The sequence below is a fragment of the Perca fluviatilis genome, chromosome 1, assembly GCF_010015445.1.
Source record: "Perca fluviatilis chromosome 1, GENO_Pfluv_1.0, whole genome shotgun sequence".
In the NCBI taxonomy this organism is placed as follows: Eukaryota; Metazoa; Chordata; class Actinopteri; order Perciformes; family Percidae; genus Perca; species Perca fluviatilis.
Window position 1 is genome coordinate 46,161,298 of NC_053112.1, and position 27,846 is coordinate 46,189,143.

At 43.6% G+C, this 27,846-nt stretch overlaps 1 protein-coding gene and 2 non-coding genes across 4 annotated transcripts in view; 1 reads left to right on the top strand and 2 right to left on the bottom strand.

Annotated features, from left to right (window-relative positions):
• The first annotated feature begins 3,184 nt into the window (after positions 1-3,184).
• Positions 3,185-3,256, top strand: trnae-cuc. Its single transcript has one exon. It is a non-coding gene; the product is annotated as a tRNA-Glu (tRNA).
• A 490-nt stretch (positions 3,257-3,746) lies between these two features.
• On the bottom strand, positions 3,747-3,834 carry trnay-gua. Its single transcript is given in 2 exon segments — positions 3,747-3,782; positions 3,798-3,834. It is a non-coding gene; the product is annotated as a tRNA-Tyr (tRNA).
• Positions 3,835-5,174: 1,340 nt separating this feature from the next.
• LOC120564423 (E3 ubiquitin-protein ligase DTX1-like) overlaps positions 5,175-27,846 on the bottom strand; it is a 39,799-nt gene continuing 17,127 nt past the window's right edge. For both annotated transcript variants that reach the window (XM_039809371.1, XM_039809361.1), the window contains exons 3-12: positions 24,312-24,526; positions 23,269-24,134; positions 11,604-11,665; positions 11,283-11,444; positions 11,035-11,096; positions 10,739-10,905; positions 10,496-10,649; positions 9,377-9,466; positions 8,502-8,600; positions 5,175-8,404 (exon numbers count right to left, since the gene is read on the bottom strand). In XM_039809371.1, the coding sequence (XP_039665305.1) occupies positions 8,273-8,404; positions 8,502-8,600; positions 9,377-9,466; positions 10,496-10,649; positions 10,739-10,905; positions 11,035-11,096; positions 11,283-11,444; positions 11,604-11,665; positions 23,269-24,134; positions 24,312-24,526 (2,009 nt within the window). In that variant the 3' untranslated portion in view covers positions 5,175-8,272. The remainder of the gene's footprint in view (positions 8,405-8,501; positions 8,601-9,376; positions 9,467-10,495; positions 10,650-10,738; positions 10,906-11,034; positions 11,097-11,282; positions 11,445-11,603; positions 11,666-23,268; positions 24,135-24,311; positions 24,527-27,846) is intronic.

Sequence of the window (27,846 nt, forward strand, 5' to 3'; positions counted from 1 at the left end):
ATTACAGGCCAATATCTTATTTCTTTCTTTACTTAAGAAATAACTCCTCGCTCACTCCCTCTCCATCTAACCCATCCATTTAACATTAACTTACAGACATCAAATTAAAAAAAATATCTAACTCAAAGAATGCAACAATAAGGAAGGATATTATATTATTACTACATCTCTGACTATATAAGGCAGTTACTTGATAGGTGTAATGAGGCTGACTCAGTCAAGGACACAGTTATCAAGATAACCTAGAAAAATACATTGGACTTCCTTCTGGAAAGTTCCCCAACCCATTTTTCATTTACAGTTTACTGACCATCTTCATCATATATATAGGGAAAGAGAAGACAAAGATTGAATTATTAATTGAATAATTGAATCATTTATTGATCCCAATTGGACAGTTTCAGTTGTCCGCCAGTGCTCTGTACTCTCCCTCCTGTCCATCCCTTATACACCCAACAAGTGCAGAGTCATCTGAAAACTTCTGTAAGTGACATGACTCTGAGTTGTACTGGAAGTCTGTGGTGTATAAGGTGAACAGAAAAGGAGACAGCACAGTCCCCTGTGGAGCCCCCGTACCACTCATCACCACATCAGACAGAACACTGTCCAGATGGACAAACTGTCAGGTAGTCAGTGATCCAGGAGACTGTGGATGCACAGACACCCATCAGCTGCAGCTTCTCACCTAGTAGCAGTGGCTGGATGGTGTTGAATGCACTGGACAATTTAAAATACGTGATTCTCACCACCGCCAACGCCATCTAGATGCAAATGAGCTTGCTGCAGCTAACAGCATCATCCATTCCCAGAAGAGGCTGGTAGGCAAACTGTAGAGGTCCAAAGAAGATCTCCTGCGGGGTGCTTGAAGTGTCTGAGGGGGGACACACTGGGCGCAGCTCAGGGCAGTGAGGGCGGAGGTGTGGGACTACTTAATTTTCTGTCTCTTTCAACGGCGTACCCCTCTTTTATTTAGGCAATCTAGACAAATCATCAACATTTCTGTATTGGGTACCTGAGCAGTATTTGATGGTGTTCTTGAAATTCGCCAGTTGGGCCACCCATCGTTGTTCCACTGCTCTAAGCCGGGCTGTTTCAAGGTGCACCAAAGGGTTGTGCTCTGTAAAAATAGTGAATTCTGCACCACAGAGATAGTCTTTAAACTTTAATGTGACTGCCCATTTGAGGGCCAGCAGTTCCAGCTTAAAGGTGCTGTAGTTCTAATCGTTGCTTTCTGCTGGGTGGAGGCTGTGGCTTGTCTCAGTCTCGTCTCCCTGTACCTGTGCTAGCACTGCTCCCAGGCCCTCAAACTGGCATCTGTATACAGCCAAAAAAGGAGAGAGAAGTCAGCATATGCCAGAACAGGTGCATTCAGTAGGGCTTCTTTCAACTGGTTGAAGGCTTGCTGGCACTCTGGCACTGAAGACAAGGTAATTGGAGCGGTCTTCTTCTCATGTGCAGCACTACCATGTGTCAGGGCATTCAATGGTGTTTCAATCTTGGAGAAGGCAGGTATGAAACATCGATAATAGCCAGCAAAGCCAAGAAAAGATTTTTACGAAGTCACCTCCTGCTGGAACAGGTGGCACTTTTTGGGCTGGAACTTCAGTCCATGCTGGTGGAGCCGCCAGAACACCTCCTCCAGGTGGAGCACATGACTGTTGAAATCAGGGGGAAACACCACCACATCATCCAGATAAGCAGCTTTGAGCCCAGTCAATGATTCCTCGATACGGGGAAGGTTAAGCATCCTTTTGTGTGAGTGCATTCAACTTCCTGTAGTCTACACAAAACCTCAAACTTTCATCCTTTTTCCTGACAAGCACAATAGGGACTGGGGGGAGTTATTTCCTTGCACGCATGCGCAAAACGTTTGTGGTACTTGGCAGGCGGCTGTAGTCTGTGCAGTGTGTTCCAGTGCTAATTTTTGGCCCAGACAAAAGCGACAAGAGGCGATGCCACAGGTGGCCATCGGCTGCGGCCATAGGCTTGGTGTGTCAGGGCCTTTAAAGTAACAGTTCAGCCCGTTTGCTCTCTCACGGCTGTCTGGTGTCTGTTACTTCTACCCCCACACCCAGTAATCTCTTTCATCCCTGCCAACACCTCCTTCACATAGTTTTTCAGCAGTTTGGCCTTCAGAGGCAGATAGGGCGGGTCTAACAGAATGTGGATGGGAAAAAAAGTCAATCAAAATACTGTAAATAACAGGCTGTGCTCCTGCCAATGGCTGTGAAAAGGGTAATTTGGCATGTGGATGAGAGGACACTTCCAAAAAACTCTTTTGCAGGGTGCCCAGGTAACTCAGTTGGTAGAGCGGGAGCCCATATAGAGGTTTACTCCTTGACGCAGCGGCCGTAAGGTTTGACTCTGACTTGTTGCCCTTTGCTGCGTGTCAGTCCCCCTCCCTCTCTCCCCTTTCATTTCTTCAGCTGTCCTGTCAAGCCTAAAAATGCCCCCAAAACTATCTTAAAAAAACAACTCTTTTCCACACTTCTTGCTAGTGTAGCATTGGTAAAGCTACTGCGTGCCAATGGTGGCACGCGTGCCTAAGGTTGCTGACCCCCTGCTCTATACATTGTTTTTTTAGGATAACATTGCATATTATAACTTTATTGTTGACTATGATTTTTTGTTTAATTATGATTACATGATAATTAAATTACATAATAAGGGAGCCCAAGTTAGCAAGTGAGCAAAGTCATGATGTGAAAGTGTTGCCTGTTGTCATTCCGTGTCACTAAGAGTCATAACAGTCACGATACATGTACAAGTATCATAATTAGGGCTTAATAACACACTATCTGATCTAATTAATTTGTAAGATTGGGTCAATCAATTTCAATTCAATTCAATTTTATTTATAGTATCAAATCATAACAGAGTTATCTCGAGACACTTTACAGATAGAGTAGGTCTAGACCACACTCTATAAATTCCAAAACCCCAACAATTACAGTAATTCCCTCAAGAGCAAGCATTAGCAGTGGCTATTGCGACAGTGGCGAGGAAAAACTCCCTTTTAGGAAGAAACCTCGGCAGACCCAGACTCTTGGTAGGCGGTGTCTGACGGGGCCGGTTGGGGGTGTGATGAACAGTGGCAATTATAGTCACAATCCTAACATTATGGACAATAAAACTCACAGCCTCTGGCGATCTGCCAGACATAGAAATCAATTCAAAATGTCTCTCCCTGGTGGTCTAGTGGTTAGGATTCGGCGCTCTCACCGCCGCGGCCCGGGTTCGATTCCCGGTCAGGGAACGAGTTTTTAACGTTGCCTATTAAAAATGTTTTTTGGGCTTTCAATCTTCAGTCGTTAATATAATACATAAATTTTTAAAGACTATAATACATATATAATATACCGGTATATAATATAATAGCGTTTCAAACCAATATTTGTCTTGCATAACCTTTTAAGGATTCAGGGATTAAATCCACATTCGTGGCACCCGGCCCCAGTGATTTCATGTTTATTAACCTACAGTAAAAACAGTTGGGCACAATCACAATGTTATATGATTCATAATCACCCAGGCGTTGTTTTCCACGACCTACTAACCGAAGCAGTGACTAATAAATCTATTGGTGCAGAACATGTGTTGATATTTAAAGTATTCTTATTAAGGAAGGGCAGATATATTTGGAGCAGCAGGGTAGCGTAATAATTTGTTGAGTTTTATAAAACGGGGTGCAATCCCGTGCAGTTAAAAGTGAAAACATCAGCGGCTGCTATGGCAAAAATGTTCCCTCCTTCGAGCCGGATTTGAACCAGCGACCTAAGGATCACTGCTATAATCGCCTACAGTCCTCCGCTCTACCAACTGAGCTATCGAAGGGGTATATACCGACCTGATCTGCTTTCATTCTTTATTTTCTTCTTGTATTAATCATATGTACTCCAGCAATTACTCTTGCAATGTGTACAGTTTGCTGTTGATACTCTCTCTCTTTCTCTCTCTCTCTCTCTCTCTCTCTCTCTCTCTCTCGTACAGAAGAAGAAAATGTCATCGAAAGATCTTAAACCGAGTGATGTCCAAATGAAGCTTCAACTAACTAACTAATTAGTGGTATTTGTTGCGCTCTTGGTTTAAGGAAAAAGACTCAAGGAATTAGCCTGACAAGCCAGACGACCCACATCCAGATGTTGGGTCTGGGAACTCACCAGTGACAGGGCTCAATCCGAGGGGCGGGATAAACGGTTTTTTTTTTTTAAACGGTCTTTCAAATTCCCTCTGCAATAGGATAGCGCTACAACCAGGCAGAGCAACGAAGAAGGTAGCGGAGCTAGTTGATAAGATTAAACTTTTGCCGTATCCGGTCGGCAAAACTCCGAACACATCTTCCTTTTTTAAGAATGACTTCAGTGCCGTTCTTTGTTCATTTCTCAAAGAAAAGCTGAACTCCAAGTCTTCCAGAAGACCGCTGTTGCCAGCAGAAGCAGCCATAAGCCCCGCCCACCGACTCTATACACGATGTGATTGGCCTGAGTTTGGTTTTTCCAGCTCGCAAACCAACGGATTACATTTGCTGCCGTTAGGGTCTAGATTTCTAGGCTATCAAGGAATGGCAATTTAGGGTGTTTTTAACCCTTTGTTGAACAGAGAGCGCCATCTATTGGGCTGACAAAATAATGAAAATGCTTCAAGAAGCTTTCTTTTTTAAACCACAGACGTTTGGAGGAGATATCGCCTTCAGTAGGAATAAGAACTGGTGATGGTAAAGAAATTCACATTTAAAGAAGTAGGGGGCCAAATTGTGAAATCATTTTCGTTTTCAATAGTTGTACATTTGGGGGGTAAACTAAAATGGTGAATAAAATACCTTACACCAGTCATATCTGTTTGCTACACTGCTCACGTGGCTTCAGACACTGCACACTGTTGATGAAACACCTGTAAATCAACTACTGACCCTCTTCCAAAGACACTTGAGGTTCAAGTTAATAATTCACTGGACACTTTTGAACCCTGCAATAACCAAATCATGGCCAAATCAGACTCAATTCATCACGTCAAGAGAAATAGTAATAAAAACATTTATTTCAATTTCTTGTTCATTTTTTTTTTTTAGGAATAAAAACATCAAAATCAACAGTGATTTACTCATCATACAAAATCTGTTTTCCCGAGTCATCGTGCAGTGTTTAGGGCCAACAGAGCAAGACAACTGCAACAACACAGGAGGAAATTGTGATTTTTATTATATTTCACAATGTTTAAAATAACCATTTTCATCATGCCCACCTGCACTTGAATCATTCAGCTGCTTAAAGAGGGGCGGGCATAAGACTAAGACCACAATGTCCATCTACACATCTGCTACGAAACCTTCCCGGGTCACACATGCTGAGAGCTCTGGTAGGCATATCAAGGCTCAGTGCAGAACAGTAGTGATGTCCAAATGTAGCTGTACCATCCAGTTTGATATGTTGACCCCCGCTAGACGGCGATTTGGCCATCACCAATCTTCATTTGGACATCAATACACAACAGTAGCAGGATAGATGATATGTAGAAAATAAAAGCATTATTTACTTCACAGAAGAGCACGTGTGTCAGGTTTTGACTTGCTATTAAAATTAATTACATTTCACACTCAAGTAAAAGTCTACCATCAAATTCCTTTTCCAAAGAAAAGATGAAACAAATCCGCTTTAACTTCTTCACACGTTGAAAAAAAAAGACAATGTATTTAACAATACTGCCTTTGTAAACCAATTGTAACAAATGAAAACAGGAATAATTAACACAACATTAAACATATGGAATGAAATATGCAGTTTACTCTCTAATAGTGTCAAAAGAAATGCTATAAAAAAAACAAAGGTGTAACTACATTTCATAATAAAATAACATAATAAAGAAGGGAGTACCAAAACAATATCATAAACTCGGAGCATGTTGGTAGTATACCATATAGTGTATAAATTCTCTTTCTCACACACACACACACACACACACACACACACACACACACACACACACACACACACACACACACACACACACACACACACACACACACACACACACACACACACACACACACATTGTGATAAGGGGTCATTTCATTTACAGACCCAACTCAAAGAGAAGGGGAGTGTGTAGAGGTAGAGGTAAGAGGAGAGCTGTTATCAATGTTGTTGAGATAAGAATCATACTACTGATACTAACTGAGGTCAACAACCAGTCATCAATTAAAGGTCCCGTATTGTGTATCCTTTACAAGTTGGCTTTTTCCGAACACATTGCTCCTCTGGCGCAGGTGCAAAATAATGCTCTTCATGACATTTTGTCCTAAAAAGCTGCAAAAACAGCTACAATAACAATTATCGACTTCATTAAAATTCTCACATGAATTGTTAACATCCTTACAGAAAAGAACTCACATTACTGATTGGCCTACATAGCAGCCTTGAATGAGGTTAACCCAGCCTCCTGGTTTCAGATGCGTCAAACTGGCCTTATTGGACAGATTTCAGCTATTTTCTAAGTACTGCCAGCCAATCAGGAGCAAGTCCTGTTGCGATATGTTTCCTATAGTTGGTGTAAAACTAGTTTTTGGGACTTGCAATTCAACTTCTCAAGTAAAAACGAGGAAATAGTCTTTATTACTGTAAGTATCTTTGATTACACATGAGATGGTAATTGCCATGCCTGTTTAGTGTGATGTTTACTGTTTGCTGTGGGTACTAGTTACTAACAACATCACACTGACACTACCGATCCCAGTCTCCTTGACAAGTTGTCAACTTAAATTCGTTATTGTATTGAGGGCTTTTTCTCCTCAGTAGTACTGGGTACTGTCAGGGTAACCCTCTCCATCCTCCCCAACCCTCATACCCCCCCCCCCCTGTCCAATCTGAGGGGGCTTTCTAACAGGACGGCCACAGGTTCATTTCTCTGGAGTTTAAGCACTGACGGTGACGCTCATTCAACCAGAACCAAACTATCCTCAGCACTTCTACGCACCCATCCAAAATGCTCATCTTCATCATGTTAGTATTCACATCCTCACCGGTTCTCACTGGTGCCACGCTGTTGACAGGATACAACATTTACATCCACGGAAACGATGTGAGCCGTCAAAAAGGGACAAAAAAAAAAAGAAAGAAAAAGAAAAGATACATCAGTAAATACTAGTACCTTTGTATCTAAGGTTAACTTGTACCACAGTGGCTCAATAGTAAGACTCCAAATAGGCCCAAATGACTAGGCCTTAGTCTGGTCTTTTGTCATTACACACACACAATCATAAACACACAGAGGTGCGATCATATAGAAACCCATCAAGTCAAAAAAAGGAGGTAAAGTATGGAATGACGTTAAATGAGGATTATAGCAACAATGATCAAAAAGTAACACAGGTGGATAAACTCATAGTAACGTGTGGATTTGTTCCTGTAGCTCGCAGGCTGAGGTGTAGTTCTTCGCTTCCACCACAGGAGGGAGCAACAGCACCAAACTCCACCAAACGCAGACAAGCAGGTGGTTTGAACAAAGCAAACACAGTCATCCTTCCCCTATATCACTCTTGGTCTCCTGGTGTTTTAAATAATAGCCAATGTACCTGTTAAGTACCATACAAGTTATTTTTACTCTGCTCCTATCCTACGCTACATCCGTACACCATCTTTGTCTCTTTCTGCTACGTTATTCCTGCTTTCCCCTCCTCCTGTCCCCTCCCCCACCGCTCCAACTTCTTTCTCTCTTTGTCCCTTCTCTCCCAGTTTTCATTGAACTGCTCTAAAATGTACTTTCTGTTCCTGGTTACTCGCTCTCAGTATAGTGAACTTGTTTTTGTCCTAGATATTAGTACCACGTCATTCTCACTTGTCAACATTTAGTACCTAGCTGTCTAGAAGCTAAAACCGTGAGTGCCATCATTCTTTCTGCTTGTTTCTCAGCCTCCTCCCCTTTCTGCGTTGCTTTTCTTTCTGTGCTGCAGCTTTTCTCAAACTCTTTCCCACTGCTACTGATGTGCTTGCCTGAATACGGTGAAGTTTGGACTGACTTGTATTTGACAGGCGAACCCAGCAGTGACTCAATCGACATCTTGAAAAGTGGTTCCCTCTGCAAAACAAAATCAATGTCTTCTATAACCCGAAACGTCCCCCTGCACCCCTTTTTAAGTGCTGGCAGAGAGAGTGTGTGTCTCGGCCCAGGACCTCCTCCTTTAACGCTCTCCTTCTCTGCTCTCTGTTCTCCCTTCCCACTCTCTGCTGCTCTCACACGGATGCCTCCTCCTTCTCCGCTGTCCTGGTCACTTGTCCTTTCACTTTTCCATCAGTCCGTCGTCCTCTGTGATGCCCTGAGCTCGGAGCTCTTCCAGGACGTTGTCCAGGTGCCCCGGGTCGGGGAAGCCATGGCCTGTCAGGTTGGAGCCAAACTCTGTCTTATGGTGGACCTTGAAGAGAGGGAAAAGATGTTTCCTTTTGTGTCGGTGTCAACAAACCTGATGTGCATACATCCCAAACGACAGTCTGATGTTACTGTGTATGTACCTCGTTCCAGATGACGGTGTCAGACTCTCCGGTGGTGCTCGAAGTCCCAACCGAGAAGATCAACCTGCGGTCCCAGGCTACCAGGAGCAGTCTCAGTACCTGGGGGGGGGGGTAAAGTTAAGGACCAGGACAGTCTGGCGATGTCGGTGACTCGAGTCTGTTCGGTGTGTTCCGTACCGTTGTCTGTCGGAGAGGCCGTCGGCCGTCATTTGGGCCGATTTGACATGTTGAATCAGAAGATGGGCAGTGACTCAATGACCAATTACCGGAAATGACGAGCGGGATGGGCGCCTCTCAAAATCTGAGCAACATCTGTTAAACTGACCTTTGTCGATCTGAAATTAAGACAGATTCAGCAACTGCAAGGCCTGTTTCTCGCTTAAAAGTTTCAGTGAACTATTTTCGTAAAATACGAGATTGTATTCCGAACGAGCCGCCATTATGGTCTGGCTTTGAAATTCGGGAGAAGCCAGACCTACGTGACACGTTCGTCCAATCAGCTGCCGGTTTTCATTTTTTTGGGCGACAATACAGATTAGGACCGCGTGCTGTTATGAAGATGTATTACGTGCTAGCTAGTGCCACTTTGTGGAGTCATTTTCGCTGTGGGTGAGGGCCTTAAATGTGCTCCTTCTCTGTGGGATGTGATTGGCCAGTGTTGAGATGAGAGACAAACCAGTGGGCCAATCATGTGATCTCTCTCCTCTCTGTGGGCCGTTCAGTGAAAGACAAAGGATGTGAATGGCCAGTGTTCATATGAAAGACACACAAGATGGCCAATAATGTGATCTCTCTTATCTCTATGGGTGGGCCGAACAAAAAAAATAAAGTGCGGCCCATTCAGCCCACACAAATAGACGGTGGATTGTGTTTACCTTGCGTCCTCTCTCGCTGTCTGGGAGGTAGCAGTGTCGGGGAAAGCCTCTGGCAGTGAAGGGCTTCCCTGGGTTCGGATGCTCTGGTCCCTGAAAGAAGAGGGAGAGGACTGACATTAGTAAGCACTCATAATGGTCAACCTAACTCTGACCATGTAATACCTCATGTAGGGATGTCACCATTCTCCAAATCCACGATTTGATCTGACTTTCGATTTTAAGGGCACGATTCGATTACATTTTTGATTTAACCATCCCAAGCTTGTCGTATACAACAAAAAAACGGAATCTCTGATTCGTGACTTAATCATTTTATAACCATGAGTAGAACATACCGTTTTCTGCAGCTAAAAGCTAACACTCGCGCTGTTCTGCTGATGTCTTTGGTGTATTCCTAGCCCTTACAGAAGGTTTTTTATCCAGCCTGGAAGTCCAGCGTTTTTCTGTCTTTGTGCAATAAGTCCAAACTCTTACATCCAAGATTGATAAACTTTATGTTCATAATTTATGGATTTTCGGTTGTTTATCGACTCTAGCTTTGATGCTAACCGTTTCCCATGATGCTCTGGGAGAGCATTCCGACCAATCAAAAGCTTGTTTTTCGTCTTGTCAAGCAACGGAAGGCTGGTATGGCTATTCGTGCGTGTGCGTCATTGCAGATTGTATATAATCAAGAGGAATGACCCAAGGTCAGAATAGTTCGATGTGACTGACCCAGACTGAGAGAAAAATGTCATTACTGTCTTGAGAAGTGAAAATCATGAGGGGAAAAGCATCTGGACTTTTATTTGTTGAGAAATGTAGATATTTTGTCAGGCAGCGGTCATGGAGTCTGAAAGAGTGAAGCTGCAGGCAACCGGTAAGCTAACGTTACCCTGTGTCTTTAGCTGCATGCTACCAGTCGGTAAGCTACGCTGTGTCTGTTTTTTTGTCTTTGGACGGGCACAAGTAGGCGGGGGGGTGGAGTGTGAAAGAAATACTGGGGGGGGATCGCCTATCCTGCTCTCGATTTCAATAGTCGCAACTGAAAGCTCATGTTGATCGATTTTTGATTTAGTAACACCCCTACTCATATGGCAATAAAACAAACACTACTGTCAGCCCAGTTCCATCGAGTACCTGAAGGCCTGGTGGTATGTTGTAGATAATGCGTATGGTTTTGCAGTCAGGATGTCCTGGTAGAGAGTGTGGGATGACGTGGTACTCCATCTTCCCTGCCGGTTGGTTGCCTGTCTTTACGCCGTAGATGGTTTTACAGGTGGGACACTGGAGACTGCAAAGAGAGGGAACAAATAAATTATGTTGATTTGCAAAACAGTTGAGAGACAATGAAGAGCAATGGTCTCTCTGTCTCTAACCTACCTGCCGTCCTTGTTGCCATTATTATACATGGCCACCAGACACTGGAAATGGTACTGGTGTCCACACTGTGCTAGTCGGCCAACTGACTCCGCCCGAGACACAGGCCCCACCCCTGGACCCTTGTAACCAGACGGACCCCCCAACGGCTCCATACAGATGGTACAGTCCTAAGACAGGACAAGGAAAGGGAAAGAAAAAGGAAACCCATTATTCTATATTGTTTAATGTGAAACCAACGTTATGCGTCATATGAGTTGGCACAATAAAATATATATAGCTACAAATGCTGTTCATACCTCCTCTGGTGGACTTTTTACTTTCTGCAGGTACTTCTTTACCACTTCCTCTGGAGTTTTACCTGCAGACAGGAAGGAGAGTGAACAGGAACAGAGGGAGGGGGAAGAAAGGCAAGAAACAGTCCAAGTTGTTAACACCTGTTGAGTGTCGAGGCATTTCAAGGGCAGAAACCGTCAAACTAATGCATTTGTGGAGGTCCAACTGTCTTTTTCTGTGTTTCTGTGGTTGGTCTTGATTGAGTGCTTACCCTTGCGAGCCTGTTTCTTGGTGGTCTTCCTGCAGCAGTGGCCAAAGCCTGGCACGGGTTTGATGTCGCTCTTGCTGACAGGCGGAGGGTGCAGCACCAGTTTTGGAGGTCTAGTCAGACACACCGGCAGAGCGGCAGCACTCATTAGGATACCTGTGATCCCTGAAATTAAAACAGAGAAAAATTGAGTCTGGTTAGACCCGAAAAATGATCTTCCTCTCTGGTTTCTTGTGAAATTTCCAGAAGAAACTAATTATAATTTAACTTTATTTCTATCTGTCACCAGTATTAGCCAATGGTTAGTGAGTGTGTGGGATTTACCGGCCAGTGCAGGGTGAACAGGACTGGATCCATTGAGGTTCTTCACTGGGACGGTGGGCACACTGCAAGAGAAGACACAAACTGTTTTTTTACAGTGTATTTCCAACACCTCCTTACAGGCCTACAGTGACAATGTCAGATCAGACAGAAAAAGCAGGCAAATCCTTTAAGGTTACCATACAGTCCACCAGACTGACACTCGCTTTAAAAAACTGATGACTGCCATTTTTAAAAGACAACAAGCTAATGAAATCAGCTTATTAGAATTCTGTCAAATGCTCCAAAAGTGAAAAAAAAATGAAGAAGAAATTGTCAGAGGACACAAAAAGCGCCTCAGTTCTTCCTCTGTGTTTCTCTCATGTGTCCTTTTCCTCTGCTTGTATCTCTTTGTTTCTCAGTGTACTAATTGGTTCGGTGACTAGAGAGCGTATCAATGACTACGCCCGGCTGACTGGGGGTTTATGAGAGCTAATCCACAGTTTCCATCTTCTCAGTGATCTCAAACAGATGGAAGTATTACAGCTGCTTGCTGGGGATTACCTGCCTTGTCACAAAGCCCATCAACGTACTCAGTTTCATCATCATTTTTCTTTTTCTTTAATTCAGAGCCTTTTGACGGCCATGGTCGAGGTCACATTTAACCCAAATGTGTGTGTGTGTGTGGCTCTGTGCGTTCAGAGTTTTTCACTGAAACTCCGAGGTCAGGTGATAAACTCCTAAGCTAACAGCTGTATGTGCCAACACAGCTGTTCAGCTGGGGTCAGTGGCAGGTTAGTCCATTAAAGACTACACTTATAGACCTGGAGGCTACTCAGGATGTAGAACAAAACACACATACGTGTGCACGCACGCACACACAATGTGGCCTGAAAGTGTGTGTGGCACTACAGTGATTGTCCTTTGTCTTCCAGTAATAAAATGGCTGCTGATTGGGGGTCGAGGATGTCTGCAGGCTGCGATCTGCTATTGCCTCAAATTCTGAGACTGGACAATGTTCTGAGGCTTGCCATGTAAGAGAATTTAAAGATCAACTCTCTATCTAAGGGAGTAATGGAAGCTGAGATTCAAGAAGGAACGCAAACACTCCTACGTAGAAAACTCTTTTGAAGACGGTCCACATAAAACCTCCTTTGAACTGGACTTGAACCCGCTACCTAAGAACACTAGCATTCAGCACTACAGTCCTCCACTCTACCAAATGAGGTGTCAAAGGCAACAAAGTAACCTGATGAACCATCTGAGAATCAGCATTGGAAAAAAAGGCAGGCAATTTAAAAAAAAAAAAAAAAAAAACTGACAGTTGATTGGATGAACCATCTGTCTATCACGTCCGCCACTGTTATTTGAACGAATAGTCGCGGCCGTCACACACACCTAAACCACGCCTGGAGCTGCCAGCAACTCCTCGCAGGACGCGGATTGGTTCGGTCCGCTGGTTGTTCGGACACAAACACATTACTTTGTAGCCTGACAAGATTGATTTTCATGCGATATCGCGAGAATCCAGCTGCTGGGCAAGGTAAGCGACGAAGCCCCTTTTCATTTAAATGCAAACAAAATCACTTGTACTAACAGACTAGTCTAGGCGGTGTGACAGGCAGAAGGACAGAGTGTGGCGATGATCTGTTGTTTCCTGTTGTTGGTTTAGCTTTAACAGGCTTTTCTGGCAGACACTAAGCTGCTTTCACTTAACCCCACTCAGTGACACATGACGACACGCAAGTGAATGACTCACTGGGATGTGTGTTTAAGTTTGCACCAGTGTAGATGAGGGGAAAGAGTATGAGAGAATGAGTTTGTGTGCGAAATGAGGTGCTATTTTTCCAGAAAAAGGGGAAAAAAAGCAAAACAAAGAACCCGCACAAGCCTCTGCTCTAACAACTGAGCGACAGAACAAAAAAAAGCTATATTCAAATCCCTTACATAACTTTTCTTGTTTTCATGTATACTATTTCATTTTAAAACGGACATACACACACGGTTCCATTCATACTTTATTGGATGCCTACATAGGCATGTTAACACGCTTTGTCGTACACTTTGGGTTGCAGACCCCCGTGGCCATGGACAGATGATACCATTTATGTCACGTGAACCCTTGCAGCCATGTTGTGGATGCAGAAAGTTGGTTTAGGCTTAATTCTGTCCCATCAAGGTTTGGAACTGTCGACCCTGGGGAGCTCTAATAACAACAGGTAGACAAACTTTTATATGTGAGCAATAATGTTCAGGAACTCTGTGTTAACCCTCTCTCCGCTGAAGGACTACTGATCTTGCTCCAGAACTTCAGTCACTCTGCGTCAGACTTCCACGTTTACAGGGCTGGCCTCGCAGCCTTTCTGCCATCCAGCCAAAAAAGCCAGAGATCTTCAAAGAAAAATAATAAAAAAATTAAATAAAAGGAAGATCCCATTCATGCCTTGGTAGGGGCGCCTCAATGGGACTCCAGTCTGTTGACCCCCTGCGACCTCAAACCCACCCTCCTACACTCCTACACTCCCTCGGCTTTGTCTCACACACTCCCTCTGTCCCTGTGCTGCTCCTATTCCCTCGGGCCCAGATGGACATCAGCTGGACTCATTTAGACAACAGACAATAACACACTCCCACACATTCTCACACACATATTGACATGCAGATAAAGCTGCACACATTCTTATGGTCAACACACACTGAGGAAACATTGTCTGAAGAAAGTGGTAGACAGTGTGGAGTGACTGTGTGACATTTCCTAAAATCATACTGCATTTAAAAAAACAATGTATAAACTGTGTGCGGGACGCTTAAACGTGCGGTATACTTGCCACAGCCGACCTGTCGTGCACAAATGTGACGTCGTAGGAGCGCCGTAACTGTTTCTACTCGCGTGTGGTGGTCGCGACACTAGCTGTAGTCTTCTCCTGAACAGAGGTGGCGCTAATGGGCAAAGGCTACCAACGTTGCTGTTTCTACGGACCAGACGAAGAAGAAAAAGATAAACAACAGCAGAACTGGCAGCGGCATTGACGTCAATGCTTCGATTTGATTGGATGACCTACTTGGCCGGATCAAGCCTTTCATTCACCATAAAAGAACTCATCTTAACCCAGTGAGTTTACAAGAGAGACTTGCAGTCACTCTGAGAGTCCTGGCATCCGGTTACCCTCAAGCTCCTTCATGCTTCCTGTTTCCGCTTTGTTGCACGCCGCTGAAAAACCTCTGGTCGCGCACTCAAAATCCTGGCGCGCCAGCGAGATCTGTCATTTTGACGTCACAATGGTGTGCGACAGGTCGGCTGCGGCGACTGTAAAAGGCCTTATGGGCCCTAAGTGGGTGTGTTTTTATTTTATTTATTTAACCTTTATTTAACCAGGCAAGTCATTAAGAACAAATTATTATTTACAATGGCAGCCTGGCGACTAATGAATAAGGATGCATCATATTTTAATTGTTAACATTTTGCAAGTCAAATCTGAATCTGCAACGTACCCACTAACGTTTCTCTGTAAGGTAAGTAGTACAATGTTTAAGTAGTATACAGTTTTCGTTGCATGTTTTTTAAGTGCTTTGGGGTCCTTTTGTAAGTTATTTTGAGTTACAATGAGTTAAAATAGTAACATAATTCAATATGTTTCATATCCAAACATAATAAATCTAGAGCTGTTTGGGCCCCACAGGTCAAGCAATCGGCCCGTTCTGAACAGGCATGTTTTGAACGGGCACTGCACTAGTACATCCAATTTATGTATTTCTCTTTTATTTTGTTTATTCAAGGGGTTTAAAAACCACCTGCACGGGGTGTTGGAGGCCTACAGGTTAAAGCTGCTGACCATTTAACAGAGGAGCTCAGTTCGAGTCCAGCTGGGAACTTTTGTTGCGTGTCGCACTGCTCTGATCTGCTGCCCAATAAAGACATAAAAACATACTCAAAAAAACCCAGTGAACTAGTACAACGTTGAAATGCCAAAGATCACATGCTGGCCATACTGATTAGACAAGATATTACAATACCCACAAACCTGTTTTATCACCAAGCAGCCACACAAAGCAAAAACACCAGACAGTAGAGACAGTTAGTATGTAGTAGTAGTAGTAGAATTTGTCAAAGTTAAATTTGTCTGTGTGCTTTCACCTTCTAAACTTGTCTCGTTATTTCATTCTTCTCTTTCATTCAAGGATATCACTTCTTTCTTCTTATCTTTATTGAGCTCTCTCTTTCTCGCACTCCTTCCTGCTTAATTTGCTTTTCCTTATTATGCCTGTCTGTGTTTCCCCCCTCCCCTCAAAACACCATTCCCCCCCCTCTCATTCACTCCCTTTGTTTCATTCCTATAATCCCCCTCTGGAGATAGAGAGACTGGAGATAGAGAGAGGACACATTCTTCACTGCATCTCCAGTTAGGATTGTCAATATTTACTGTGTGTGAGAGGGAAGGGCAATGTGTGTGTGTGTGTGTGTGTGGTGTGTGCATTTGTTAAATGCCTTCGCAGCCAGGCATCGCTGTGTGGGAATGTGTGTGTGTGTGTCCCCTCCTCTCTCTCTCTCTGGTGTTGGCCTGATTTCTTGCACCACTGTGTGATCAATCTTTGACAGTTTGCTGACTGGTTTCTTTGTCTTGTACCCCCACCCCATTCCCATACGCTGGTGTATTGGGTGCTGTCTGAGTCTGAGACTGTGTCCACACACACACACACACACACACACACACACACACACACACACACACACACACACACACACACACACACAAAAAACACACACACACACACACACACACACACACACACACACACACACACACACACACACACACACTTCCCCTCGTCTGAAATGTGATTGTCTGGCAAACAATGCTGACTGGACTGGTATCATTGTCTACCTCTCCCCCACATGACACATATTCCCATTATGAATATGCTACAAGATCAGCACTGGTATCTATATGATGGGGGGTATTCCACCACATGCACCCACCTCAAAAATCCACCTACCCTAATAAATGCTATGAGGTTCTTGTAAGTAAGGCATCTTTACTAACTGGGAGAGTTCTTTTTCAAACAGCCCCAAACTCTACAGGCTGCTAAGGAAGCAGAGCCAGAGAGATGAAAATAGTGAGAAATAAAAAAAAAAGACAAAGAAATGCAAAAGAGAAAAGTTAAGAAATGGTAGAAAAAGAATACAGAAAGGTCTGAACAGAGAGAGGGGGATGGAGAAGAGAAAGCTAGCAGAGGCTCAGCATTGTGCTGCTAATGCAGCCCAGGCTTGGGTAATCCAACAAAGGTTACTGTGGAGACCAACAATGAGGCTCTGAGGGGCCCAGACTGCTGAGACGTGACGGGAGAGGAGGGAGGGGGGCAGGGAACACCCGACAGGGTCTACATCTCGAAACCACCTGACCTTTTGGTTTAAGAGTGATTTTTCAGCAAGAATCCCATTCTTTGGTCTCTGGTGCTAAACTTGAATTGAAAAGCATCACTTCCTGATACAGCTGTAGGCATTTTCACAAGAAAAGTGAAACACACACCTGTTGTTGGAACCAATGAAAGGGAAAGCTTTCACGAAAACGGCTTTAATCACTGCTGTATGACGTCATGGTATACGTTGGAAAATTTCACCATGAAATGTTTTTCTTTCCGGCTGCAGTACTTAAGAATCAGTTTGAAGAAGTTGAGCAGTGACTGGAAGCTGATTAAAATCAGCCCCTGTGGGGAAATGAGTAACACTTTCCCTTCCTTAACATGACTGTGAAGGATGGCTCAGCTGGAAACCACACCATGTGCAATCAGGCAGCACTCCCTGAGTTACATTAAAGACTAAGGTTGCTTTTACATCTGAGCTGTTTGGTCCGTTTTAATTGTCCGTTTTAGTTGTCCCATAGTCCGCTTGGTTCAGGGGGAATGTGAAAGCTCATTCAAACTCTGGTGCGGACCAAACAACCAAACTCTCATCTGCCGGAAGACATGGGTCTCAGGAGAACCCTATGGGACCCAAATACAGGAAGTGAACCATATTTTTTTTTAAATTTGTTATTGAGTATGTTACTGATTAAATTTATTGGATTATAACTTTTAAATCCATAACTTACTATGACCATACATCGCTCGCCGTCATCATCATCTTTCTCTCTCATCAGGACTTGAAGAAAAAATCATTTGCCTTCTTCCAGTGGTTGCTTCACACACAAAACTACCAATGTCAACCTCATGGTGACACTTGAAGAGAAGTCAAGGGATCTTAATAGTCAGTAGGCTTTGTCCTCTGGCAACCATGAATGTATGTACAATATTTCATGGCCATCTATCCAAAACCTATGGAGATATTTCAGTCTGGACCAAAGTGATGGACCGGCTGTATATGGCAAATAGCCCCGATCACTTCAGAAGCTTTGATATCAACTTGATACAAACTCCAACTGAGTTCATGTAAATTCTTAAAACCACTAACATTGGAATCAGCTGAAATGAGTGCAAAACCCGTAAGATGGCTTAAATAGTATTTTAAAATGAATTTGCAAAGCTGCAGGTAGAGATAGGAGAGACAAAAGTAACATGGAGGGAGTTGTTGAGAGGCTCTGTTGGAAAGTCTTAGCTCACGTCAGAGAAAAATATGATGATAAAAGAGATGACAGGGAAGAATAGGAGGAGGTTGAGGGCTAGAGAATGATTGGAAAAGATGAAGGAGTTCTAGGGTACTTGGGGAAGAAGAGCTAGAGTGTTTAGGCTCAGAGGAGAGCAGTGTGAGAGGAGAGTGGGAAACGCTGGCACTTTGTTGTGTTTGCACGTTTTCATACAGCTTATTCACCATCATCTGCAACTGGTCAACAGTGTCAGTTGGTTACAGTTTTTTATTTTTTTTTTGTATTTGTGTTTCCAGTTTACTACTAAACAAACCAACTAGCCAACGGTTTGCAAAGGTGCGGCAGAGATGCATGCCCAAAAGAAAACGCCCAAATTTCTGGCCCGGAAGGAAAAACACACCTACTTCTTATTGTTAGGAAAGACTTGGATATCGTCAGTTTTTGGATACGTGAAAACAACGCCGACATGTTCAAGAAGGTGGTTGAAGGAATGAAAGAGCGAGGCTGTGTTTGCACGTCCGCCACCAGGGGAAAACTTCCCATTTTTGCACGGCTGAAAATAAACGTGGAATATTCACTTTCATTAGGCATGAAAACAGCTTAAGCCCTATTCGCACGGGATAAGTATTACCTGGTGACCTCCAGTCATTTGTAATAATCGCGGAGGTTGTCTGTGATCTTAATCCCGTGCGAATCAGTCATGTCTGTAATTTGTAAAGTAATAATTCCCCCGCAAATGACCTACCATATTTCGCTGAAAACGGAGGTCCTGTGATAATATTAGTCCCGTGCGAATCGGCATCTCTGCTTTGTCCAGGATTTGGCGGGGCTTTTTTGTTTTTTCAAGGTACCTATTTCCTTCTTTTGCGTCTTTTTATCCATCTTTGGCGAAGAATGGAGGGTGCGTTGGAGTGTTTTGACAGTGTTTTGGGTGCTGGGTCATGTCGCTATACATCATATACAATGTGCAGAAAGAGAAAGATGAAAACCACCACAAGGTAAGAGACAAAAAGAATGATTAGATGGCGATGGATGACATGTATAGCAGCATGCGGTAAGTATATTTTTATGTTTGTATCATACATCTAGAGATAACGACAAGACATCTCCAAGCAATAGCTTATCAAAAATAATGCACAATCAAGCGAGGGGCTCACTTCATAATTAGAGGTTAATGTTACAAATAAATCAAAGCGTAAAGCTGAGCTAAAGTAGATTTTAACCTGGTGAAATGTTTAGTTTTATCCATCTAACCGGACCCTGCTTGACACCACCCGGAGAAAAAGTGAGAGAAAGAAAAGAGAGTAGCGGTTCGGACGATGACTGACTACCCGGTTGAGATTGTGTAAGTGTGTGTCCCTCGAGATCTGACCACACACAAACACGTACGAGCAGAGCTACCCACACCCATGTTTCTACTGTTGCTTAATGTCAGTAAATTCGAGTAAAATCACAGGCTTCGCTTATCCCGTTCGAATGCGCCAGATGACACTCAGACGTGGGGGGGTAATTTATAATTCACACGAGGTCCCTAGATAATACTTATCCCGTGTGAATAGGGCTATAGTCGGAATATTGTCTTTTTCGGGAATAATGGCAAAAAACAGAATATTATGTGTTAGAGGTGTGAACCAAAGACATGAGAAGACCGGTTTATCTTCACTATGATTGTTCCCCATAGTGAGATTCTCATGTTTCAGAGAATAGGGCTTACGGGCTAGCACATTTACAGGCTTCTAATTCGATGCAGTTAACTGGAAGTCTGGGTGGACCCGTGCTCAAACCTTTGCACTGCCCATACCCTTCTTTTGCAAAAAATAGCTTGAGAGAGAGGGAGGTACTGCTGACCGATGGCCTTCACACTCGCTCGCCTTTCCTTTTCACAGAACCCCCCCACACCTCCCCATCCCTCCCCCTCTGCTCTACAGATGCCACTTTACAGATGAACAACACACAGAAGGCTTGGCTGACTTTTGACACACACCAATGGCACGCACACACGTCTGCACCACACACACACACACACACACACACACACACACACACTTCAAGTTAACAGCCACAAGGTCAGTTTAATATTTTATAACTTTCATTTTAATGAAGATTCTTTGAGTTCTCATGAATCTACATTTGTTTATACTTTGTTGAGGCATTAGAACATGTGTTTAGCATTTTAAGGTCATCAGAATTCACTGCCTGCTAGCACTGCTGACACGAGACACATGCACGGAGGTTGGTGCTACTGAATCTCATTGGTTTCAGGTTTTAATATTCTTCTTCACTGTCACTTGCCTGTGAATCTGTCCGTCACCTTCATGAGGAATTAATTATCGCCTTCACTTCCGTTTAGTGCCTTTTGCTCAACACACCCCCCATGATACAACCAGAGCAACAAACACAGGAATAAATGTGACTCTAAAGAGTCACATTTACGTGACTCATTACAGCGCTAACAAGCATAACACCTTCAGATGGGAGTTAAATGGTTGTGTGTGTGCACGTGGGTATGTGTGTATATATCCGGCGTGTGTTTGTGTGTGTCTGAACGTGCTTTTCTCATCGCATTTGTACAGACTGTATGAATGTTTGTCACTGCAATAGGACTGCATGATATGGATAAACATCCTGTATGAGATACACTTTGGATGTTGCGATGACAACACGAGGTGCAAATACGTTTCAGTGTCTCAAAGTAAAATCCCTGAACATGTAAATCAATCATTTTCAAGTCAATTATCTGCATCTTGCTCTGATCTCTGCCAAATGAAAAAAAGGGCCACAAAAGGTTGGTCTGCATTTAGATTTAGAATCAACTGTTGCTGTTCCCTCTAAATCTGAATTTAGAAACAGTAAAGCAAAGCAGAAGCTTTACGAGTCTTGGTTATGGTGCGTTCTTTTAGTCCACCGAAGTCGATCTACGAGTTGTTTTCCGGAGTTACGAACCGGAAGTTGCAAAAAGAACGCCCCCAAGGTCGTATTTACAACTCGTCAAGTCGTCTGAACTCAGAGGACCCCGAGCTCACTTTCAAAGATGGCTACGTCGTGCATCACACGTAGTAAACATCGTGGTTTTCTACAGTTTTAAGCACTTTTGTCTTTGTTGTAACCAAATGAAGAAGTTGTACACATAGCGCTGTATACTGCTACCTATAGGCATGTCGCTACAGTCTTATTATTTTTTTTTTTTTTTTTTTTTTTTTTTTTTTTTTTATTATTATAAAATAATTTTTTTTTTTTTTTATTTATATGTATTTTTTTACATTCTTTTAGGAGTTAAATACAGCCTAGTTAGTTATTTTGTAGCTTGTGCAGCTGAAATTGGCTAGAGACGCTCGGTTGCTATATGACAACAATGGCTTTAAGCCGAGTCTTGAGCAGAAAGCAGAGTTTTGTGCAGCGTCCTTATTCACCAACATGCAACAGTAGCCTAACGTTAACGTTAATCAAAACGTAATTTTCATGTATTTGTGTAATATGTCAATAACTGGGTGAATAGAATCCTAAATGTTACTAAAAATGCTACAAAAATCCATCTTTTCTCTGACTCATAGTATTGTGTGACAAAAAGAACGCATCAACCCGCGGTTATTCGTTTTTCGATATGGATGTGACGTCACACTCAAGCTACTAGTCGCGATTACAAGACAAAAAGAACGCACCATTATTATGATCCTGCTACTACTTGCAATGTTAATTGTGAAAATTATTTTTTCAATAATTTTTCAGCCCTTGGAGTGCACCCTCATCACCTTCCTCTTCCTCGGGGCTTTAATGAAGCTGCTGGTGTGCGTCTACTTCAGCAGTCGGTGGTCTTGTTGTGTGGTGTGTTTTACAGTCATGTGATTGGCAAAGGTTCTAAAAGCAGGAGAATACTGAGCGTCTGCATCCGCACACAAAATAACACCACCGTGATGAGTGAGTTGCATCAGGTGTGTTCAAGACATAACACAATGAATACTAACAACTGTTGTTAGGTTATTGATTTACTCTCCTCTGCTCAGGGCCAATTGACGGATGATGATGACAACGGTGTGTACGGTAGAAAACACTCACATGCTATAGATTCACAGTGTACAGAAAATTAACATTGTTGTTTGTAAATTTGGAGTGCTGTCAGTAGCGAGAACAACGAAAACAATCGGTGCTGCCTACACCGTGTTATCCTCCTGCTAGCGTTAGCACCCAGGAGGCTGAAACAGGGCAGGTTTTAAACGTGCTTTTAGCCTCTTAACATGTTCGAAATGTCATTACAAGTGCCTACCCATGTGAAGTGATTCCTTCTGAGTGAACACAGTGAATCTGACTGCAGTAGATGTGAAAGAAATGCATAAAAGTTGTGTTAATTCAGCTCTGTTTAGTTCCGGTGGTGAGACGGCAAGACGAGTGCTTAGGGACCGTCTACAAACTACAACACCGAAAAGAGATCCAAAAATATTTCCAAAAATAGGCATATGCTTATTTTTTAAAAGTAAGTGCTGTAGTACACTTAGCAGGATACAAGTTATAATTGAGGTAAGTTTGGAGACACTACCTTATTTAATTATTAAATTAATAAATATTTGTGTATCTGTTTTCGGTAGCACTCGTCTTGCCGTCTCAACATGCCAAGTCTCTCTCCTGCCGGTGGACCTCAAGGGACCTTAATTCGGAAAAAATATTAACGGTAGTGAACAGGGAGGTAAATTATTCAACATCATATGTGTAATTCATGGCTCAATTCAAACGGGATCAAAAAGAGAATTTGTCTTTCCCCGTTCACTACCGTTCATATTTTTTCCGACTTAAGGTCCCATGGCGGTCTGCCGGAAGGGGAGGGACTTCGCCTCTCTATGACAGGTCAAAAACTGCCAGACAGTTACTTAAAAAGCTTTAATCATCTGTCACTCGGAACAACTGCAGCTGATGTTAAGTGATTGTCAATAGTTTTGATATCTGTTATGGGCGTGTGCTGGCCTGTACTATCAAAACAATTCATTTGGCCGGAGAGCTTGATAGTTCATGGACAACAAGATTTGATTGGATAGAAGCCCAGAAGAAGGGTTGTGGTTTCAAGTAAAAAATTCTGAAAAATAAAAATAAAAATCACATCCATGGTTTATTTTACTCACCCTGATGCTATGAGCGCTCTGGACTGGGCCATCGCGATCCTCTGTAACGCTGGTCGGCTCAGCCCGGCCAAGCTTGATCTCGGTGGCAACGGGGCGTGGCACACCGTTGCCGCGGACGTCGGTGGGCGCTGCGGCTTCATCACCATCGGCGACGGAGATGGCACAGGAGAAGGGGGCGTGGTCACGCTATTGGCAGGGGTAATTAATGTGGCGGTTGGCACTGATTCGTTGGCCGAAGATGAGGAGTGCTTGGCCAGAATGGATGGGGGGATCAAGTTGGGGTTGGATGATGGAGGCTGAGGAGGCGGGAGGGACGGCGGAGGCGGCCTGCTGGAAGACGAGGAGATACCCAGAGCGGAGGTGCCAGCGGTGAGGGCAGCCAGCGACTGAGCAAACAGCTGGGCGTTCCGTCTTGGAGAGGCGGTGTTTTTGGAGATGGCGAGACCGTGCGGCAGCGTCTGATAGTAGTTGGAGTTGGAATTGGAGTTCTGCGGCTGTCCTCGCCCCAGAGTGGCTGATTTAGATGGACTCAGAGGTTTAGAGACCGCGGGCGCCGAGTTCTTGGGACGCTGCATGGTTAGTGAGCGTCTACCTAGAGTCTGTGCCCCTGCTCCTCCTGTATTGGACTTTACACTAAGAACCAGCATACACTGCTGGCAGGAACAAGGTTGGCCCAATCCAGTAGCCGGTAAGCCCCCATTGGAGTAGAAAGAGCTTGCCCCCGACACCCCGACACCCAGCAGGGCTCCTGTTATGCCACCTCCTGCACCGCTTCCCTTTGGTATTGGGAGAGGACCGGACACTAGAGGGTAGGCCATGTCGGCACGTCTCTGCAGCCTCCGACACCTCTGGCTCTGTCTGTTCACCTGCAGGAGGGCACAACAGAACATTTGATGTTTTTATGCCATTTTTGATTACTAGTTAACCCTCATATGCTGCAGCTTGAAAGCTAAATATAAGCCATTTAGTAAAATAATTACAGGTATGTAAGAAGTGTCAAGTTGATTTTGTCATCGATGTCCACATAAAGAATTTAAACACACCTGTGTCATGTTCTGAAAATCGATGAGGTAGCAGAAGCCGAGCGGTGTCAGGTCGAGGCAGGGCTGCTGCCGACTGTGGGCGTTCTCGATGGCGATGGCCACCTCCATGTCGTAGGCCGTCCACGTACCTGCATCGTTTTCCCACTCCCACTGCCAGCCCTGACCTGGGGCTGAGGCTGGGTCATAAAAACTCCTCCGCACCGGACGGATGGTTCCTGAAAACGAAAGAAAGGAAAAATAAAAAATGTGCCTCGATTACTTTGTCCCAAGTTTCTTCAATAGTTAACTACGAGCCTCTCCACTTGATAAAAGACAGAAGTAAATCAAGGCTAGTAAGGTGGGGGATGGAGTAAAATTGAAAGCAAACACATTATTTGCAGACAGCTTGTTTAGATCTTCACAAATGAAAAATGACAATCGAACAATTACAATGTATTAATGTCAATAAAACCAAGAGATCAGGCGAGAACAAAATGACCATGAGGACAGCGCTCAGGCATCATGTAGGGTTGGGTACCGTTTGGATTTTTACGATTCCGAACCGGTACTTTTAAAACGATTCCGATTCTTGAAAAACTGAAAAATGACATCAAAGAAATGCTCTTTTATGGAGTTTTTTTAAAATTGAAAATTATTTAAATTTAACACTATATTAACGTTTTAAAGTACTTAAATATATAATAAGTGAACCTAAAGGTGTAGACACATATAGCCAACGGCTGACCGTTGACAGAAAACCCCGTCGATATGATCAGTTGCGTCCCCAAGGTCCAAAAAAACTGCGTTATACGTAATACGTAATACGTCTCCATAGCAGCAGGCGGCGCTAATCTGTAATGTTGCCCAAGAAACGAAAACCGGCAGCTGATTGGACGAACGCGTCACATGGGTTTGTTTTCTCCAGAAATTCAAAGCCAGACTGTCATGGCGGCCGTTCAGAATACGATCTCATATTGTACTAAAATAGTTCACTGAAACATGTTTCTGAAAACATTTTAAGCGAGAAATAGGCCGTGCAGTTGCTGAATCTGTCTTCATTTCAGCTCAACAAAGGTCAGTTTAAAAGATTTTCGTCAGATTTTGAGAGACTCTAGTCACCTCATCCTGCTCGCCATTTCCGGGTGAGTCCCGACTTCCCTGCCGCTGACTGAACATGTCAGGTCGGCCAAAATGAACGCCGACAGCCCCCCAGACGGACGACGGCACGGGTCGATAATCGGCCTGATGTGTCAGCGCCCTAAGTCACCTAATACACAACTACAATAATTTAACAAATAACAGTTACACTATTAACAAGTAACAACAAAATAAATGTTGTTGAGTTGGTATGCCAACCAGCTTCAAACTTTAGCAGTTCTTTTGCTGAAAAATGACCGTATTTGCCTTCTCTGGCAAGATACTACACCTCTCCTGACTTATGGCATGTAAGCCTACTGCATAGGAGAAAACTCTCTCAGACGGTGTCCAAGAGGCCTGTACACCCAAGTATGAGTTTGAAAGGGCAGACAATTTGGGGAGGCTGTCCCACCTCCCCCACCACCAGGCTACAGGGTCTTGTCCTGAACGATAGACTAGCAGAGCAAGTGTAATAGTTTTACTAGCGATCCCGTGCAGTGAATGGTTAATATGCTTTCACATCTGTTTTGGTGAGCCCAGAGGGAAAATACGGCATTTTAAAAAGAGCCTACATTTACGATAGCTAGCTAACGGTAGACTACAGAGAAAGTGGGATATTTTCAGAGCGTGTACAAAAAGCCGTCTATCGGCAGGGATTGTAGAGTGCCCGTTGGAGAATAGCGCGGACACACGCTTCACACCGCGAGCAGGCACGTGCGCCACTCTGCAGAAAAGGGAGAAAGTGTTCTAATCGGTCCGAATACTACCGGTTCCATAGTGGCACCGGGTTTCGGTACCCAACACTATTCATAAGGGGTTAAGAAGTACTTCCAGCACAAGCCAGAGGCTCTGGACAAACTTCATGAAATCACGTGCAGTAGCAGCCTGCACAACGGCTAAAATCACCAGACTGACAAAACATCAGAGATAGAATGTTCTTCAACAATTCCTATTTCACTGCTTTGAGTGAGCCAGCACTTTGTGGCCAACTGTTAAAGAATAGGTTTTCTCCCACACGCACGTTTTCTAGCGCAATATAAAATTTGGTTGTGTAAAGTTAAACTACAAATTAGGAAGTGACATTTCTCCCAGAAAGAGGTCAATGTCGGTACATCGGTAGCCTAGATCAAGTAGACAACTTGATATGGGAAGACCTAGGGCTGCACAATTAATCGAATTTTAATCACGATCACGATTTTGGCTTCCCACGATCAAATTTGCGTGATCGAGCGATATTTAAAATGCGTCATTCCCTTCATAGAACAGTTTTTGCAAAGCCAATCTAGCGCTCCATAAACCACTGTCTGATCACATGTCTCCATGAGCCAATCAGAGCTGTTCCCTGCCTGTACCGCGCAGCTTAGTTTCTAAATGTAGACAGTCACAGAGGACAGAGTAACGGGAGGAAAATTCCACAACAGGTAGCAGTCGGTCATCATAAGCCGGTCACGATGTTTACCAGTTTACCAGTAAACGCAACGTTTTGTCCCGTCTGTGTTGTTTTTCAGACAACAGCAGTGACCAGTGCTAGTTTGTGTCTTTTAGCTCATAGCTTTAGCAGCAGACTGTTGGACGTCCCGCTGTTGGAATCCTACAGTGAAATACAGACACACTACACTGTTTAGCATTCAGCATTTTAGCCGTGTTTAATCCAGTTACTACTGTGGCTAACGGTAGGCTAACGCTACCTGCTGTGTAACGTGTTATTAGTGTTTACTAGCGGGACATTCAGCGATGTTTATGTTGTCTCTAACGTGGGTTTCGGAGCATCAGAGCGTAACGCAGACATGTAAGTGGCAGTCTAATGAAATTAGAACACAGAAATCCGTGTAGCTATTTCGTCTGGTAGATACCGGGCACCACATGCGCCGTTAACGTGAACAGAAAATTGCGTTGCCTGTATCTTTCACGGCAAACATGCATGTGTGGAAAGCGGTCGCACAACAGCTGAAATGGCATACTCCTTCACAGTATCCTTCAATAAAGGAGGAATGTAGCACAATATGGATGTATTAGTAGGAATGTAGCACAATATGGATGTATTAGTAGGAATGTAGCACAATATGGATGTAAAAGCAGTTATAATTATATATTATGTGACAATAAAATTTGTTTTGGCTAAAATCAACAAATAATCGTGATAATTAATCGTGATCTCAATATTGATCAAAATAATCGTTATTATCATTTTGGCCATAATCGTGCAGCCCTAGGAAGACCAATATTTATTTCCCTTTAGCTCAGCCCTTATTCAAAAATGATAGAAAAATGTGAGTCAGTTGCGTTTCCATTAGGCTACCTATAAATAAACGACCTGCCAGCAGGAAGAATGGAGACACTGAAAGGGTCTTGAAAAAGGGACTTGACAATTTGCTTATGTAACGTCCATAGAGCCATGATGATATTAGAATACTTGGAT